We start from the raw sequence: 19,583 nt of genomic DNA on the forward strand, positions 1-19,583 counted from the left end.
CTGGTAACCAGGGTAAATGTCGGGTTACCAAGCGCGGCCCTGCGCTTAGTAACCTGATGTTTACCCTGGTTACCCGGGGACTTCGGCATTGTTGGTCGCTGGAGAGCTGTCTGTGTGACAGCTCTCCAGCGACCAGACGACGAAACAGCGACGCTGCAGCGATCGGCATCGTTGTCTATATCGCTGCAGCGTCGCTTAATGTGACGGTACCTTAAGGTAGGACCCAAACAAATCGCTCATCTCTAGTAAGAATAAGACCATTGTTTTTGTTATCTGAGGGGTCCGATCAGTCTCCTTCAGGTTGTTATCTGCCGGATTGCTCCAGTGTTTGCTGGGTGATCTTGAAGTCACAACTCAAATGTAAAATCGTAGAAAGCAAGAAAAATATATGCAGACACAATGAATTTTGAGGTGTGTGTAAAGGCCCCGTCTCACATAGCGATTTACCAACGATCACGACCAGCGATACCAACGATCACGGCCAGGTCGTAAGTCGCTGTGTGGTCGCTGGGGAGCTGTCACACAGACAGCTCTCTCCAGCGACCAACGATCAGGGGAACGACTTCGGCATCGTTGAAACTGTCTTCAACGATGCCGAAGTCCCCCTGCAGCACCCGGGTAACCAGGGTAAACATCGGGTTACTAAGCGCAGGGCCGCGCTTAGTAACCCGATGTTTACCCTGGCTACCAAAAAAAACAAACAGTACATACTCACCATCTGATGTCCGTCAGGTCCCTTGCCGTCTGCTTCCTGCTCTGACTGAGCCGCCGTACAGTGAGAGCAGAGCGCAGCGGTGACGTCCCTGCTGTGATCTGCTCTCACTTTCCGGCTGGCAGTCAGTCAGAGCAGGAAGCAGACGGCAAGGGACCTGACGGACATCAGATGGTGAGTATGTACTGTTTGGTTTTTTTTACATTTACGCTGGTAACCAGGGTAAACATCGGGTTACTAAGCGCGGCCCTGCGCTTAGTAACCCGATGTTTACCCTGGTTACCAGTGAAGACATCGCTGGATCCGTGTCACACACACCGATTCAGCGATGTCAGCGGGACCTCAACGACCAAAAAAAGGTCCAGGCCATTCCGACACGACCAGCGATCTCACAGCAGGGGCCTGATCGCTGGTACGTGTCACACATAGCGAGATCGCTACTGAGGTCGCTGTTGCGTCACAAAACTAGTGACTCAGCAGCGATCTCGCTAGTGATCTCGCTATGTGAGACGGGGCCTTAACCCTACCACCTGCTAATCAGTGCAGTAGTGACTAGATTATGAGGCTGCTGCGATAAGCTCCTGCAGCTGAAACACTCATTGCAGTGAAACAGCAAACTACAGCCCAGTAAATGACATACCTGAAAACAGGGTCTCTTCTCCATTAAAATGCTCTGATTATATAGCAAAGACCTGCCAACAGATTCCCTGTAATCCAAACCAAGCCATTTGCAAAGTTGCTTAATTTTTATGCGATCAGGTCAATATTAAGGCCGGTTTTACATTTGCGGTTGTGTCCGCAGCGTTTCTTCTGCAAATATCTGCATACGTTGTGTTTTCCTATATTTAACATTAGGGACGCATGAGTCTGCGATCGGTTGCGTTTTGCCATGTTTTGACGTCGCATGCGTTGTTTCGTCATCTGCAGTTTGGCGTGGTAAATGCAACATGTAGTAATTTTAGAGGCGTCAATTTTCTGCCTAGAAACGTATGCAGTTGTTAGCGCAAGGAATGCGGCAAAAAAACACATTACCATCTATGGGAACGCATGCGTACACATGTCTTGGCGTACGCATGCGTTTGTTGCGCTTGCGTACTTCGGACTGCGCATGCCCATTAAAAACACACCCTCCTGGAAATATCAAACGCATGCGCATAAAAAGCGCAAACACATGTCAAAAAGCATGCAAACGCTGCTTTTTTTGACCATCAAGCGTAAGCTGATGCGGATAAAAAACGCTGCGTTAACAGACGTTTGCATGAGTTTTTGCATGCGTTTGCGGATGATACGCTGCGGATTCTAACACAAATGTGAAAGTAGCCTAACAATTGTTGCAAATGTGCAATTCTGAACTTTTTTTTTTTTTTTGGGGGGGGGGATAACCATAGGAGTCAAATTATGCAAGAACGAACAAATAGTGGAAAAAACTTTAATCAAATATTTTTAGATTGCAAATAAACACCAACAAAGCCAACTTTCAGTAAGAAGCATGACACTATATATATTTTGAGATTCTCAACTGTATGCGGTGTATGCATATTAACATCTGCCCATGTCCATTCACCCCTTAAAGAAAAAACAAAACAAAAAACCCACATACACTATTCACCGATTCCCCCCCCCCCAGACACCACTTCTTGGGTCTTCTTCTGGTCTACATAGCCTGGAGTGCAACCATTTTGATATAGACTTGGCTGCAGCAGACATACTGTTGGCCAAGGAGACCTGGAAAGTTGCAGCATCAGTCAGGTAAGGCAAGAATTATTCATTTTTTGTAATTTTACACCAGTCCAAGCTTTTAGTGAACAGTTTTAAGAAAAAAATAAAATAAATGGACAACCTTTATTTGTGCATGTTGCTTCTGAACATTTTCTAGACCATTACATTTCTGAGGAAATGAAGAAAATTGGCACTTCTCATGTCATTATCAGATCAAGATTTTTTTTTTTCCCCTGCAGAGTTCCTTAAAACTAGTTATGGTCCGCTGCACTTGCTCTAGGAGATAAAGTGGGATTGCGGGCTGATGTGTGTTATATCATGATCAGCAGGATTGGCGGCAGATTCATAGTTGCAGATTGTCACTTCATGGCGATGTGCCTGCAAATAGAAAACGTGACAATGAAGCTAAATGGTTTATGCCTTAACCCTGCATTCTGTACGGTTTGGGTTAGGACTCCATTTTTAAACAATTGCTGTTCAACATTGGAATCAATTGAGTGAAATGTGTTTATCCATTTGACAACAACTATATGTAGAAAAAAAACAGACAAGAAAAGGTTGGGTCAAAGTGGATTTGAACTTAACTGACCGATTGTGAACCTGAATTTGCCAACAAGAGCCTTAGCACAAACTGATTAAACTAAGCCCTAGGCAGCTACATGGAACAGAAGTGGGTCCCTATTTTAGGAGCAGGACTGTGCTGTGACCGCTGGAAAACAGCACCTGTACCGTGCACGGAGAGATGGGAAGAAGCACTCAATAGTACAACAGCTCTCCGGTTGCACTTGCGCTGTTTAAAGTCACAACGTAACCACAGCTTTAGATTATCCAATCATTTGCAGTCTGTAACCTCATGGAATCACAAGAAAACTTTAGCCAATTCCACTATCCTGCTGCCAGGAAACAATGTGCGTGATGGAATGATATACAATCAAGTTCTGCAATGTGGCCATTTTGAACATTCTACATACCAATCTAACATACACCACTATTATTTAGATCACATTTTATGAATAAAGTTTTTTGTCCTTGAAATTCTGCAGCAGAAAAGTGACGCAGCGTATTTGAATTTCTATTTACCTCTGTCCATTCTCCTCTTAAACCAATGTAATAAATCTTCGTGTTTTCAGCGCCAAAATTTTTGGAAATGTGGATAGATAGATGATATACACTTGAAAAGCGAGAAATTCTGTTAGAAGAGGGGGGGGGGGGGGGAAAAAAAAAAAGCGCTTTAAACAGTCAACAAATATGAAATTGCATTTTTTTTTGCACAAATTTAACTGCATTTGGGATTTTTTTTTTACCATTTTTCCAGTATGTCTACAGTAAAATCAATAGTTTAATAATGCAAAAGTACGCCCTCATAAGGCTTAACTGACGAAAGGAAAGAATCATGGCTCTGGCAAGGGGGGAGAAAACAAAAGAAAATTTTTTTGCAATTTTGTGAACGGGTTGCCACAACATGGCAGTTTTCCATTTTTCCACCCATCCCTTCCAAGCATGGCTGTGGAGTCTGAGCCCATTTTGGTGGACTTGAGGACATGGAAATTGAGGAGTCAGGTTTGCCTTACTGACTCCACAGCCCTGCTTCCAAGCAACAATTTTTCCGTCAATTTAGCAGTGTGGGGACTTGTGCGTCCCCAATTGTACCTTTGAATGTCACCTTTCCTTCTACCACAGTACCAGGAAAAATAAAAAATAAAAAAAATTCTGCAACTGAATCCATCTTCTGCACCTCAATGTGCGATTTATGAAACATAAAATTTCTTCAAACCCCATACATACGACTGAAACAGTCAAAAAATAAATTGCATATCTGCTAGGTGCAAGCATACCCTAAATTATACATAAAAGCACATTTTATTATTGTTTACACTCCCAGAAGACAAATTAACTTTCATAGGATCAGTGTCCTTTTACCTACGTTCCATCAAAAGGCATGGAGATCTTGCAAAATCTATTCACTAAATCGCATAGCATATTTATGGGTAGACACGCGACATCATACGTACTTTGTTGGATATTCTAGTTCTCCTGTGGTGTCAACGTGAAGATTGAAAACTTGATCAGCTTCCCTTCCAACGTCATCAAAGCTCATGTGAGGAACGTTCTTAAATCTGGAAGAGGCATGCATAGTATGAAAAACTGATTAGAAAGAAAAAAAAACCAAAAAAAAAAACCCGACAATTGCAGTTAAAGGGAACCCGTCAGCAGGATTGTGCTCAGTAACCTGCAGACTCCGGTCAGCACCGTTATACTGATTAAGATATCTTGGTTGTTGAAATCCATCTTGTGGTTGTCATTTAATCTTTATTTGCAGTTTTGAGTTCATGATATGCTCACGCTCTGGGATGGGTCTTTAGGTGGTGCTCTGATTAGGTATTCATCGGTATGGCTTCTGACAGCTCACTGATTAAATACATATACAGTACATGGGTTTTTTTTTAAAAAAAAGTAGCAAAAATGGCATCTGCAGCCAGCGGCAATCTGATAGCTGCTCCTGCGCAGGTGGAGCCATTTTGGCACAGTTTTTGAATTTATTTATAGCATCAAATAAAATAAATGCATGTTCTACATGCAATCATGCTGCAGCAAATGTGCTGCCTGCTGAAATAATTTTATGTAAAACAGGGGCAGGTCACTGGAGGGATCAGTGACCTGTCAGAAGCCATACTGATGAATACCTAAAAGACCCCAGCGCGCCCCCCCCCCCAGTCACCTCAGAGCACGAGCATATCAATAACTCAAAACTGAAAAATAGAATTATTCTTACCGTTAATTCGGTTTCTAGGAACCTTCCACGACGGCATATGGAGGTTGTCTCTTTGCCCTGATGGGGAACAGGAAACACAAGAGAGGTTAAAAGCACCTCCCACCTCCCATTCACCAGTGACTTATAACTGAAACCATAGCACCGGTTACCTTCTGAGTCCCAGAATTAATCCAGGAAATATAGAGGGTGGGAAATTAGTGCCGTCGTGGAAGGTTCCTAGAAACCGAATTAACGGTAAGAATAATTCTATTTTCTCTAGTCACCTTCCACGACGGCATATGGAGGAATACCAACTAATTGGCACTAGGGAGGGACAACGGCCTGAAGAACTTTGCGGCCGAAGACTAAATCTCTGTTGGATAATACATCCAACCTATAATGTTTGGAGAAGGTATGGAGAGACGACCACGTAGCTGCCCTGCAGATCTGCTCTGGAGTCGCACCTGCTCTCTCTGCCCAGGAGACCGACGTAGATCTAGTTGAATGGGCCTTGATTCCTACTGGAGGTAGTTTATTTTGAGCCAGGTAAGCTTCTGTTATGGCTTTTTTAATCCAAGAAGCGATGGTACTCTTGGCTACTTTCTTCCCCTTATTTTGTCCTGAAGAGTGGACAAAAAGGTTGTGATCGACTCTAAGAGCACTGGTTTGATCTAAATAATGTAGCAGGATACGTCTAACATCAAGAGTATTAAATTTTCTTTCCTCAGAGTTTGCAGGATTACTACAAAAAGTTGGTAACACTATCTCTTGAGAACGATGAAATTCAGAGACCACTTTTGGGAGGAAAGAAGGATCAAGACGGAGAACTATTGAGTCCTCTCTAACCAGTAGATAAGGTTCTCTTATTGATAAGGCCTGTAATTCACCCACTCTTCTAGCTGAAGTTATAGCTACCAAGAAAATAGTCTTGTAGGCGAGATTCTGTGGGGAACAGGTAGACAAAGGTTCGAACGGTGGACCTGTAAGGCCTTGAAGCACAATATTAAGGTCCCATGGAGGAACTATAACTTGTTTCCTAGGGTTCATTCTGTTTGCTGAGGTCATGAACCTTTTAATCCAGCGATGTCCTGCTAGATCTTGGTCAAAGATGGAACTAAGTGCCGAGACCTGGACCTTCAGAGTACTGGGTCTCAGACCAATTTCTAGGCCTCTTTGTAAAAAGTCCAATATCTTAGATATATCTGGCTTAAGAGGGTCTGGAGGGTTAGGCAGACAAAAAGATGAAAATTTTTTCCAGATTTTATTATAAATAGCATTTGTTACCGGTTTTCTGGATTTTTGAAGAGTAGCTATAACCGGGTTAGATAGCCCTTTTGCTCTCAGCACATTGGCTTCAGAAACCACGCCGCTAAATTCCACCTCTGAGGATCCGAGTGAAGCACTGGGCCCTGGGAAAGGAGATTGGCCTTCGATGGTAACATTAACGGTCCGTCCACCTGAAGTTGAATAATCATGTTGAACCAACTTCTCTTGGGCCAAAATGGAGCGACCAAAATAGTTGGAGTCTTTTCTATCTTCCGTAGCACTTTTGCCAGGATCGGTATGGGTGGAAAAGCATATGCCAGATGAAATTGCCAATCTTGAACCAAGGCATCTATTGCTCTGGGATTTCCTCTTGTATCCAGGGAAAAAAATATTTCTACTTTCGCGTTCTGGTGAGAAGCAAAGAGGTCGACCTCCGGGAGACCCCATCTGTTTACCAGTAAGTTGAAAGTTTGCCGATCCAGACTCCATTCGCCTGGGTGAATATCCTGTCGGCTCAAATAATCTGCCTGAAAATTGGCAGTACCTTTTAGGTGAGTTGCCGTCAGAGACAGTAGGTGTTTCTCGGCCCAGGCAAAGATTCGTGCAGAGATATTTTTCAGACTGGTGAATCTTGTACTGCCCTGATGCCTGATGTGAGCCACCGTGGTCATGTTGTCCGAGTATATCTGGACATGTTGTCCAGAGAGTTGATGATTTGTTGTAAGGAGAGCTTCTTCCACAGCCTTGAGTTCTCGGAAGTTTGACGATCTCTCTCTGGTTGACGGGTCCCAAAGACCCGGATAAGGAACATGATTTATCATGGCTCCCCAGCCGCTCTTGCTGGCATCTGTCTTGATCGTGGTTAACGGGAATTGAATCCAACTCACACCCCTGCGAAGATTTTCGGACTTCATCCACCACGTTAGTGATGCTTTTACTCGACCTGGAGTGTGAAACCTCTTGTTTAAAGAGCCAGGACGACCATCCCAATTGCTTAGCAAATGAGTTTGGAGAATTCTTGAGTGGGCTTGAGCCCAAGCCACCGACTGTATACATGCTGTCATGGAGCCTAAGAGTGACATTCCTTCCCGGAGCGTGGGAGATCTCGTCTCCTTGTATTTCTTGACCTTTACTACCAATGGTAGTCTGTGGTCTTCTGGAAGGAAGGACATTTGTTTTTCCGAGTCCAGAATTACTCCTAAAAACCTTCTGGTTCTTGAGGGTTGAAGCTGGGATTTCTTTATGTTCGGTATCCAACCCAGAGACTTCAATATCTCTAATGTGGTTGATACGTGAGATACCAGGGTCACTTTGGTGGGAGCTACTATCAGCAGATCGTCCAGATAAGGCACTATACAAACCCCTTGTCTCCGAATGAATGACACGGCTTCCGCCATCACTTTGGAGAACACTCTCGGAGCTGATGAGATGCCGAAGGGGAGGACTCTGAACTGATAGTGCTCCACCTGATGATTCCCCTGAATCGCAAACCTGAGATATTTTATATGTCTCGGGTGAATAGGGATATGAAAATACGCATCTTTCAGGTCGATTGTCGCCATAAAGGCGTGCTGATGTATTAAGGGAATGGCTGATTTTACAGACTCCATCTTGAATCTTCGATATTTTACATGTTGATTCAGACCTTTTAGATTTATGATGATACGTACTTCCCCTGATGGTTTTGGTACCATGAATAAGCGGGAGTAATGTCCCTGACCCCATTCTGATTGTGGAACTGGGGAGATCACATTTGATCTTAAAAGGTCTCTGAGACCCAATGTTAGTAGTTTGTGATTCCTCATTGAGGAGGTGGTAATCTTTAGACCCTGAGGGGGGGGGGGGGAAGTTAACTCTATCAATAGGCCCTCCTTGATAACATTGAGGACCCAGTGGGAGCTGGTGATGTTTTGCCACTGATCCACATAATTTGAGAGTCTTCCCCCCACCGGGTCGGAGTCATTGTTTATCTTGCTGAAATGACTGTTGCTGCTGCTGCTGTTGTTGCGGGACGAAGATATTTTTCCCTCTGCCTTTAGCATAGCTCCACCTGCCGGTCTTGCCTTTACCCCTCGGCTGGGAGGGTTGAGACAGTGGGGCACGAAAAAACCGTTTTCTTGGTTGTTTTTGCTCCGGGAGCGCTTTTTTCTTGTCGGTCGCTTTATCCAAAATGTCGTCTAAAGCTGGACCAAACACATAGTCTCCCTTAAAAGGGATGGCACATAACTTGGCCTTAGATGTGACGTCACCACTCCATAATTTAAGCCAGAGGGCTCTTCTGGCAGAGTTAGAGAGCACCAAAGATCTGGCAGCAATTCTAACGGATTCTAGAGAGGCATCCGCCAGAAACCCAGTAGCCTTATGTAAGATAGGGAGGGAATCCAACATCTCACTTCTGGAGGTACCCTGAGAAATGTGCGATTCTAATTTCTCCAGCCAGCAGGAAAGGGTCCTTGCAACACAAGTAGAGGCAATATTAGCCTTGAGAACAGAAGAGGACGACTCCCAGGATTTCTTCAGGAGACTCTCAATCTTCCTATCCATAGGGTCTTTTAACTGCGACGCATCCTCAAAGGGGAGTGCTGTTCTTTTGGCAACTCTGGCCACCTGCACATCCACCTTGGGAATGTCAAGTTTAACAAGGTCGCCTTCTAGAGGAAATCTATGTTTCATCTCGGAAGATATATTAAGACGTTTCTCAGGGAGATCCCACTCTTGCTCAATCATATTAATCACATTTGCATGAACGGGGAACCCTGCCTTTTTCTCCGATTTAAGCCCACCAAACATATGATCCTGTATGGATTGTGGTACAGGTTCCTCTTCGAGCCCCATGGTGTTACGAACAGCAGACACCAGGTCCTCAATATAATCCGAGGAGAAGAGGTATTTCCTGACCTCAGCCCTAGGGGATGCTGGATCTTCCCAGCCAGCAGATGAAGAAAAAGAGTGGTCAGAATCCGGATCCGATTCTACGACCTGAATCTTCCTCTTCTTAGCTGGGGAATGTGGTGGCGGAGGTGGGGGTGGAGGAGTGAAGGCTGCTAAGGAAGATTGTACCTCCTGTTTAACGAGAGAGCGTATCTCATCTAGCAGAGATGGTTGCTCTGCTTTAACTATCCTGTCCGTGCATGGCTGGCAGAGTTTTTTATCCCAGGTAGGAGGGAGCTTTGCAGAACAGACCGGACACTTCTTCCTAATAGCAGCTCTAGGGGCAGACTTTTCTCCCTGAAACAGAGGGGGAGAGAAGAATGAGGAGCTACCCCTAAGATAAAAACTACCTCCCGGATCCAGACCCTGCATACTCACAGTAGCAGGGGCAGTGCTGGGCTCTGCAGGTGCAGGACACAAAGAACCATCCATACTGAAGATATTATAGTCTTACCTCAGTGGTGGTTCAGCAGGCTTTTATGGAGTACTCTCCTAGCACCTGCCTCCAGCGGTAGAATTTCCCCTCCTCCTCCTCCGGGATCCACGTGTGGGACGCCATTGTGCCGACACCGCCGCCGGTGAAACCCGGAAGAGCCGGCTTCAGGGTGATATGAAAACCGGAAGTGACGCGCGCGCGACCGCCGACGTCACTTCCGGAACGCCGACCAAGCAGCATGGAGGGAGGAAGCCGGGAAGCTACGGAGAGGATCCCGGCTGGGGATCCCGGCCTGCTTTACCCTCACGGGGGCGCAGGAAGGCCGGGAAGGGTCCCGAGGTACCTGGCAAGCAGGACGACGGGAGCAGCCCACGGAGAGGCACAAGGCGACCCCAGCTGCCCGGCTGAAATACAGGTAAGACCTGTGAAATGACTGTAGTCACCGGCCACTACAGCATATGGAACCTCTCCCTGTCCCATGGGGAACAGGAAAGACACTGGTGAATGGGAGGTGGGAGGTGCTTTTAACCTCTCTTGTGTTTCCTGTTCCCCATCAGGGCAAAGAGACAACCTCCATATGCCGTCGTGGAAGGTGACTAGAGAAATAAAGATTAAAATGATACCTTGGTAGATGACATCCGCCTTGTGGTTGTTTAATCAGTGTACCGGTGCCAACCCGACAGTGTAGGTTACTGTGCACAATCCGGACAGGTTCCCTTTAAAAATTCTACAATTCTAGAGTAATCCAATTTCACAGTTCCCTTTTATGTACACTCATTTTTCTGAATTTCTTCACTTCATTACACCCCCAAAGGTGGTTTGCACGTTAATGACCGGGCCAATTTTTACAATTCTGACCACTGTCCCTTTATGGAGGTAACTCTGGGATGCTTCAACAGATCTTCTCTCGTGACATATTGTACTTGACAGTGGTACATTTTTTTATTTATTTTTAATATGATTTGCGTTTACAGAATTTGCCAAATTTGTTGTTTTTTCCCCCCTCACAATTTTCCAACTTTGATTTCATGCCCTTAAGTATATTGTGTTAAGTAACCTTTCCCACATGCTTACTTTCACTCAAATTTTTTTGTTATGATTACAAGTTAAACAGCTATTTTTTATTTTCACAACTTTTTTTATATAGGGACCACATCACATTTGAAGTCACTTTGAGGGGGTCTATATGATAGATACCCCAAAGTGACCCTATTCTTCTAAAAACTGCACCCCTTAAGGTACTCAACCACATTAAAGTGTATTAACCCTTCAGGCGCTTCACTGGAATTTTTAGAATTACTTTTTTTGTTTTTTTTAACATTTTACTTTTCACAAAAAAAAAAAAAAAGTCACTTCAGATCCAATCCCCCCCCCCCCCCCCAAGGGTAACAGGAGAAATTAGAGCCCAAAAGTTGTGCAATTTATCCTGTGTACTCAGATTACCCCCACTACTACTGTTTGGGCGCATGGCAGAGCTTGGAAGGGAAGGAGCGCTGTTTGACTTTTCAATGCAAAATTGTCTGGCACTGAGATCTGACGCCATGTAGTGTTTGGAGAGCCCCTGATGTGCCTAAACAGTGGAAACCCCCCTAAAATAACTTTTTGAAACTAGACCCCTCAAAGAACTTATCTAGATGTGTGGTCAGCACTTTGAACCCCCAAGTGCTTCACAGAAGTCTGTAAGGCAGAGCCATGAAAAAAAAAAAAAAAATCAATCAGATTCCCTCACAAAAATGTTATTTCAGCCCCAAATTATGCAATTTCATAAGGATAACAAGAGTGAAATTGCACCAATTTGTTGCGCAATTTTCTTGAGTACACCGATAGCCCATATGTGGGGGAATACTACTTTTGAGGCACAGTGCAAAGCTCAGAAGGGAAGAGGCGCCATATTGGAGTTCAGATTTTGCTAGAATGGTTTGAGGGTGCCATGTAATATTGGCGGAGCCCCTGAGGTGCCAGAATAGCAGAACCACCCTATATGTGAACTCATTTTCCAAACTAAACTCCCCACTGAATTCATCTAGTGGTGCAGTGATCATATTGACACCACATGTGCCTCACAGAATTTTATACCACTGAGCGGTGAAGAAAGAATAAATTACATTTTTACCACTAAAATTATTTAACCCCAAGTTTAATTTTTCTAAGGGCTAATAACTTTTTTTTTTTTACTAACCGAGGTCCATTTTTTCCCTGAGTGTGCTAACACCATACATTTAAAAATCGGGAAATTTTTCATTCACAGTGCAAAGCTCAGAAGGCAAGGAGCGCCAGATTTTACAGTTATGGTTTGCAGGTGCCATGACCCACTGGGAGAGCCCATGAGGTGCCAGAACAGCAGAACCCCTCATAAGGGACCCCATTTTACAACCTACACCTCTCAATGAATTCATCTAGGGGTGCAGTGATCATACTGACACCACGGGTGTGTCAGTTTTATTTCATTGGCCAGTGAGGACAACTACATTTTTGCCACCAAAATTTAGTTATAGCCAAAGATTTTACATTTTCACACAAGTGGATAAAAATTGCACCAAAATTTGTCCGACAATTTCTACTAAAGTGGCAATACCCATATGTGGCTGTACAGTGCTACTCAGCCATGCAGAGAGGCTCGGGAGGAACGGAGCACTATTTGCCTATTCAAGTGAATGGGTCTGTGCACATGTCCGTGTGTTTCCACGGACAGTGTGTCCATGGGCAAAGCACACTGACAGTTTTTTTTTTTTTTTTTTTAATGTCAGCATGGGCCGCAAGACGTCCTGCACACGCATAACACACATGGATGTCAGTGTGACACGCATCGGCGCCAGGGAAGAAGTGTTACAGAGACCTGTTCAGAAGTTAGCAACATTTAGGCAGTAAAAATACAGTTTTTCATTTGTCATGCCACTTTACATTAATTCTGAAAGTCACCTGAAGGGTTAAACTACCTGACAGCAGTTTTCAGTGTGTGAAGGGGCACGGTTTTTAAAATGGTATCACTATATATTGGAATACCCCCAGTCACTTCAAACCTGGATAGGTCGCTAAACAAATACATTGTACATTTCCTTTGGGGGGGGGGGGGGGATTACTGCTACATTTGAAAACTTCCTAGATGTGTTGGCTTTGCCCCCCCCCCCCCCCCCCCCCCCGTGGCTACAATCGCTCTGATGACCTTCATCACCCCCCAGATCTGATTGCAGCTAGCGTCCATGTGACGCTATCCCCCCTCCAATCAGATGTGAAGGGGTGAAGTGAACTATGGCTGCCCTCGCTCTACAGCCTCAGGTCCCTGCCTGCTGCATTCCACAGCATGTCAACTCTTTGTGCGGAATCTGCTGCGGTTTACCGCAGGTGGAATCTGCACAAAATCTGCGGTAAGTTCGCTGTAAATCTGCAGGTAAAACGCAGTGCCTTTTACCTGCAGATTTCATCTGAAATCCACTGCGGAAAAATCCGCAGCCATCAAAACTACATGTGCACATAGCCTTTTCCCTGCTTTTGAGAACTAACTCCCAGCATGTACAGCAGCTCCTATGGCATGCTGGGAGTATAGTTCACCACAGGAGTGGTGCTTTTTTGAGCTAGTGCCGTGAAAGAAGAGTAGACACAGCTTTTTTTCTTAATTCTATTAGTGCTTGCCTCTTAGCTAGTTCCAGGTACAACTCCGGGCTTTCTGTGCTTCAGCTCCATGCACTCAGGGAAAAGTTATCAGCAGCTCGTAAATCCTTTCTGTCGCTGCCGCCCGGCTGGACAGGAGGAAGTGGGCGTCTGATGTCCTGACTCCTGACCCCCGGCTGCCGTAAGTGGCAGGGTCCCGTCCCAGCAGCACAGAAGAGCAGAGCGCGCCTCTCCCCCTGCCCTGTGTCTATGTTACCATGACAGCTGCCGCTGGCGTTCAGACCATCAACTTCATCCTGTCTACTGCGTGGCGGCCGCAGTGATTTTAGAAGTGCGATCCTGTGTACAAGGCAAGCTGATGCTGCCTAGTGCGCTGGCAGGAGAAAACAGAACGCCGGCTGAGAGCATGAAGGGGGCAACAGATCGAGCGGCCCACTACAGGGACCGGCCCTTCTGGCATTTGCCAGAAATGCCCGATGGCCAGTCCGGCCCTGTGCCCAGCCCACACACTCCAGAGAGCTGTGACTTGGCATTAATTCCTGAAAAGCACCTGAAGGGTTAAACTACCTGAAAGCAATTTTTAATATGTTGAGGGGTGCCGTTTTCAAGATTGTGTCACTTTTGGAAGTTTCCAATATGTAGGGCCCCCAAAGTCACTTCAAAGCTTAACCCCTTCATGACCGTGGGATTTTTCATTTTTCCGTGTTCGTTTCACTCCCCTCCTTCCCAGAGCCATAACTTTTTTATTTTTCCGTCAATTTGGCCATGTGAGGGCTTATTTTTTGCGGGACAAGTTGTACTTTTGAACGACATCATTGGTTTTACCATGTCGTGTACTAGAAAACGGGAAAAAAATTCCAAGTGCGGTGAAATTGCAAAAAAAGTGCAATCCCACACTTGTTTTTTGCTTGGCTTTTTTTCTAGGTTCACTAAATGCTAAAACTAACCTGCCATTATGATTCTCCAGGTCAGTACGAGTTCATAGACACCTAACATGACTAGGTTATTTTTTACCTAAGTGGTGAAAAAAAATTCCAAACTTTGCTAAAAAAAATAAATTGCGCCATTTTCCGATACTCGTAGCGTCTCCATTTTTCGTGATCTGGGGTCGGGTGAGGGCTTATTTTTTGCATTCCGAGCTGGCGTTTAATGATACCATTTCGGTGCAGATATGATCTTTTGATCGCCCGTTATTGCATTTTAATGCAATGTCGCGGCGACCAAAAAAAGTAATTCTGGCGTTTCGATTTCTCGTTACGCCGTTTACCGATCAGGTTAATGCTTTTTTTTTTTATAGATCGGGCGATTCTGAACGTGGTGATACCAAATATGTGTAGATTTGATTTTTTTTATTGATTTATTTTGATTGGGGCGAAAGGGGGGGCGATTTAAACTTTTATATTTTTTTTATTTTTTTCACATTTTTTAACTTTTTTTCACTTTTGCCATGCTTCAATAGCCTCCATGGGAGGCTAGAAGCAGGCACAGCACGATCGGCTCTGCTACATAGCAGCGATCTGCTATTCGCTGCTATGTAGCAGAAAATGAGGTGTGCTGTGAGCGCCGACCACAGGGTGGCGCTCACAGCTACCGGCGATCAGTAACCATAGAGGTCTCAAGGACCTCTATGATTACTGTCCTGACACATCGCCGACCCCCCGATCATGTGACGGGGGTTGGCGATGAAGTCATTTCCGGCCGCCCGGCAGGATGCGGTAGTTAAATGCCGCTGTCTGCGTTTGACAGCGGCATTTAACTAGTTAATAGCGGCGGGTGAATCGCGATTTCACCCGCCGCTATTGCGGGCACATGTCAGCTGTTCAAAACAGCTGACATGTCCCGGCTTTGATGCGGGCTCACCGCGGAGCCCTGCATCAAAGCAGGGGACCTGACGTCGGACGTACTATCCCGTCCGATGTCAGTAAGGGGTTAACAGATCACATTAAAAAAAAAACAAAAAAAAAACTACATTTTTATACCTTCTAGAATGCTAACAAAATATATCAACATTTTATAAGTGGTGGTGATGTAAAGCAGACATGAGGAAAATGTTAAATGTTTGCGTGGTATAACCATCTAGATTACAGGGATAATCAGACAGTTTAAAAATTGCTATTTAATGTTTTTTCTAAAATTTGATATTTTTATAAAGCAGAAAATATTCACAGTCACCATTATCATGAAGTACAATATGTTATGGAAAAAACAAACAAAAAAAACCCTCAGAATCAATGGGATCTGTTGAAGCGTTCCAGAGTTATTACCACAAAGTGACACGGGTCAGATTTTAAAATATTTGGCTTGATCACTAAGGGGTTAATTGGTTTTTCTAAGCAGGAATGAAAAAAAAAATATATATAAAATTGTTCCCCTCACAATCTAATGCTACTCACAATCTAATTTCTGAAGGGTGCTCATCGCTATCCTCTCCAATGAGAATGATCCCTTTTAATTTCACATTGCCAGTGAACCTAACAAAGATAGCAAGAGTTAATAAAATGTCATAAAACTGAAAACCTCCAAATAAAACATACTCACGGGATGTTGAACAGCAATTCTGCATCGTCATCGCTTTCTACAAACTGAACAGATAAGAGTCATATTAAAAACTCATGCAAGCTAGTATGATTTACACATTTAAACTGATTACTGTACTATTAGGGCAAGTTCACACCGGGCGTTTTTGCTGCTTTTTTTATGCTAATTTTCAGCTGCTTTTACAGTACCAGCAAAGCCTGAGATTTCAGAAATCTCATACATATTGGTTTTTTGTTTTGTTTCGTCAGTAGTTTGTGCTTTGCTGTTTTTTGGACAGCGCATGTCACTTTCAGCGTTTTTGCACCCATTGACTTGAATGGGGGGAGAAAAACCACACAACAAAAACACAGCAAAAGAGCAGGCATCATTTGCTGCTGAAAATCCAAGGACATTAGCATGGACAAGCCTTTTCCCTACTCACTTTCTTCTTATCATTCAGGTTGATCTTCCTTTCATCTGTCCAAAGAAATCCATTCCAAAACTGGGATGGCTTCTTTAGATTTTTTTCTGCAAAGCCTAATCTGGCCAATTGTCAAGGCTGATTAATTGTTTGCACCTTGCAGTGAACCTTCTGTATTTCCTCTTATGAAGTCCTCTTTTTGCTAGATTTAAATACTGAAACACCTACTTCCCGGAGAGTGTTCATTTGGGTGGATGATGTGAAGGGGTTTTCCTTCCCGATTGGAAAGGATTCTGCAGTCACTTGTCTTCAGTGGATGGCCAGGCCTTTTTGACTTCCCAAACTCTTTTTGAGGAACATGCCAAACTTAATTTGGCCACTCCTAAAGGTTCTGCCATGTGATGGATCCCCCCTCCCTTCAGCCTAATGATTGTCAGTTTCTCTTCCATTGAGAGCTCCTTTGACTGCATGTTGTGGAATCACAGCAAGTGTTTCCAAAAGCTACACCTTGAGGCCGGTTTCACACGTCAGTGGCTCCGGTACGTGAGGTGACAGTTTCCTCCCGTACCGGAGACACTGACACACGTAGACCCATAAAAATCAATGCATCTGTTCAGATGTCATTGATTTTGTGCGGACCGTGTGCGGACCGTGTCTCCGTGTGCCAAACACGGAGACATGTCAGTGTTCGTGGGAGCGCACGGATTACACGGACCCAATAGAGTCAATGGGTCCGTGTAAAACACGCACCTCACACGGACATTCTCCGTCTGGGGTCCGTGTGGCGTGCCGGAGACAGCGCTACAGTAAGCGCTGTCCCCCCCACATGGTGCTGAAGCCGCCATTCATATGTTCCCTGTAGCACCGTTTGCTACAGAGAAAATATGAATGATAGTGTTTAAAATAAAGATCCATGTGTCCGCCGCCCTCCCACCCCCTGTGCGCCCCCCCCGCTGGTCAGCAAATACTCACCCGGATCCCCCGTCGGCAGTCGCTCCTTCCTGGTCTGGCCGCGGCTTCTCTACTGTATGCGGCCGATTACACTCATGAATATGTGGCTCCACCTCCAATAGGGGCGGAGCCGCCTATTCATGAGTGTAAATGAGCGGCCCCACGTGACCGCATACAGTAAGCCGCGGCCAGACCAGGAAGGAGCGACTGCCGACGGGGGATCCGGGTGAGTATTTTCTGACCAGCGGGGGGGGCGGACACATGGATCTTTATTTTAAACACTATTCTTCATATTTTCCCTGCAGCAAACGTTGCTACAGGGAACATATGAATCGCAGCTTCAGCACCATGCAGAGTGGGTACCACACGCTCCGTGTGGTACCCACTCGCCATACGGGCGGCACACGTGTGCCGCAGGTATGGCCTCCGTGAGTTCCCAGGCACACGGACACGGATAACTCCGGTACCGATTTATTCCGGTACCGGAATTATCTGGACGTGTGGGACAGCCCTGAGTCAGCTTCACACCTTTTACCTGCTTAAATTGATTATCTATTAACAAGGAAATAGCCCATTAAAGGGAATCTGTCACCTCAAAATTGTATATGAACCAAGCCCACCGGCATCAGGGTCTTATCTACAGCATGCTGTAATGCTGTAGACAGGTACGGACTGAGGCTGAAATTCAGCCCTGGCATTTGAAATCACACAGGCCCAGGTTTTCACTGTTCCCAAGCACCAGATGGGATATATTACTAATATTTCCCTGCATGGAGGAAAGAAAGATTTACCAATATTTCTAATGATACCTCCGTCACAACTCATAACAGTATGGGTGTTTTGAGAACACCAATTCTGTTAATGTAGCAGACTAGGTGGCCCACAACCAGACAGGCCCTTCTGGCATATGCCAGAATTGCCAGTCCGGCCCTGACTGTAGATAAGCCCCCGATGTATCCTGAAAGGAAAGAACAGGTTAGATTATACTCACCCAGGGGCGGTCCGATCCGGGGCCTCCCATCTTCATAGGATGACGTCCTTTTGTCTTCACGCTGCGGCTCCGGCGTACTTTGTCTGCCTTGTTGAGGGCAGAGCAAAGTACTGCAGTGTGCAGGTGCTGGGAAAGGTCAGAGAGGCCCAGTGCCTGCGCACTGCAGTACTTTGCTCTGCCCTCAACAAGGCAAAGTACGCCGGAGCCGCAGCGTGAAGACAAGAGGACGTCATCCTATGAAGATGGGAGGCCCCGGACTGACAGGACTGCCCCTGGGCGAGTATAACTTGTTTTTCTTACCTTTCAGGTTACATCGGAGGCTAATCTACAGCATTACAGAATGCTGTAGATAAGCCCCTGATGCCGGTGGCCTCAGCTCATACGATTTTTGGGGTGACAGATTCCCTTTAACCCCTTTCTGCCATTGGACGTACTATTCCGTCCATGTGGGGTGGGCCCTACTTCCCAAGGACGGAATAGTACGTCCAGCGCAATCAGCCGCACTCACGGGGGGAGCGCGGCCGAGTGTCAGCTATCGCAGCTGACATCCGGCTCTATGTGCCAGGAGCGGTCATGGACCGCCCCCGGAACACTGCGATCAAACAAGATCGCAGTGTTCCGGCGGTACAGGGAAGCATCGCGCAGGGAGGGGGCTCCCTGCGTGCTTTCCTGAGACGATCGGTACAAGGTGAGCACATCCTCCATGCAGTTCCCGAATCCAAAATGGCCGCGGGGCTGCATCCGGGTCCTGCAGGGAGGTGGCTTCACAGCGCCTGCTCAGAGCAGGCGCAGGGAAGCCTCACTGCTGTGCATGTCAGATCGCTGATCTGACACCGTGCACAGCAAAGTGTCAGATCAGCGATCTGTCACTTTACTGTGATGTCCCCCCTGGGGCAAAGTAAAAATAAAAAAAAGTGGACCAAAATATGGAAAAATTATAGCTCTCAAAATGTGGTAACGCAAAAAATATTTTTTGCAATAAAAAGCGTCTTAGTGTGTGACGGCTGCCAATCATAAAAATCCGCTAAAAAACCTGGTATAAAAGTAACTCAAACCCCCCTTCATCACCCCCTTAGTTAGGGAAAAATTTAAAAAAATGTATTTCCATTTTCCCATTAGGGTTGGGGCTAAAGTTAGGGTTTGGATTACATTTACAGTTGTGATTAGGGGTGTGTCAGGGTTAGGGGTGTGGTTAGGGTTACCGTTGAGATTAGGGCTAGGGGTGCGTTTGGATTAGGGTTTCAGTTTTAATTGGGGGGTTTCCACTGTTTAGGCACA

The 19,583-nt window shown here is 45.5% G+C and overlaps 1 protein-coding gene across 2 annotated transcripts in view; it reads right to left on the reverse strand.

Annotated features, from left to right (window-relative positions):
* Nucleotides 1-2,127: 2,127 nt before the first annotated feature.
* PITHD1 (PITH domain containing 1) overlaps nt 2,128-19,583 on the reverse strand; it is a 39,392-nt gene continuing 21,936 nt past the window's right edge. Inside the window, exons 2-6 of one of the 2 annotated variants that reach the window (XM_077296149.1) lie at nt 15,964-16,007; nt 15,819-15,896; nt 4,444-4,548; nt 3,512-3,602; nt 2,128-2,809 (exon numbers count right to left, since the gene is read on the reverse strand). In XM_077296149.1, coding sequence (XP_077152264.1) covers nt 2,708-2,809; nt 3,512-3,602; nt 4,444-4,548; nt 15,819-15,896; nt 15,964-16,007 — 420 coding nt within the window. In that variant the 3' untranslated portion in view covers nt 2,128-2,707. Of the gene's footprint in view, nt 2,810-3,511; nt 3,621-4,443; nt 4,549-15,818; nt 15,897-15,963; nt 16,008-19,583 lie in introns of both variants that reach the window. The other variant, XM_077296148.1, reaches the window with a different exon arrangement.

This window comes from Ranitomeya variabilis, chromosome 3 (assembly GCF_051348905.1).
Source record: "Ranitomeya variabilis isolate aRanVar5 chromosome 3, aRanVar5.hap1, whole genome shotgun sequence".
Taxonomy (NCBI): Eukaryota; Metazoa; Chordata; class Amphibia; order Anura; family Dendrobatidae; genus Ranitomeya; species Ranitomeya variabilis.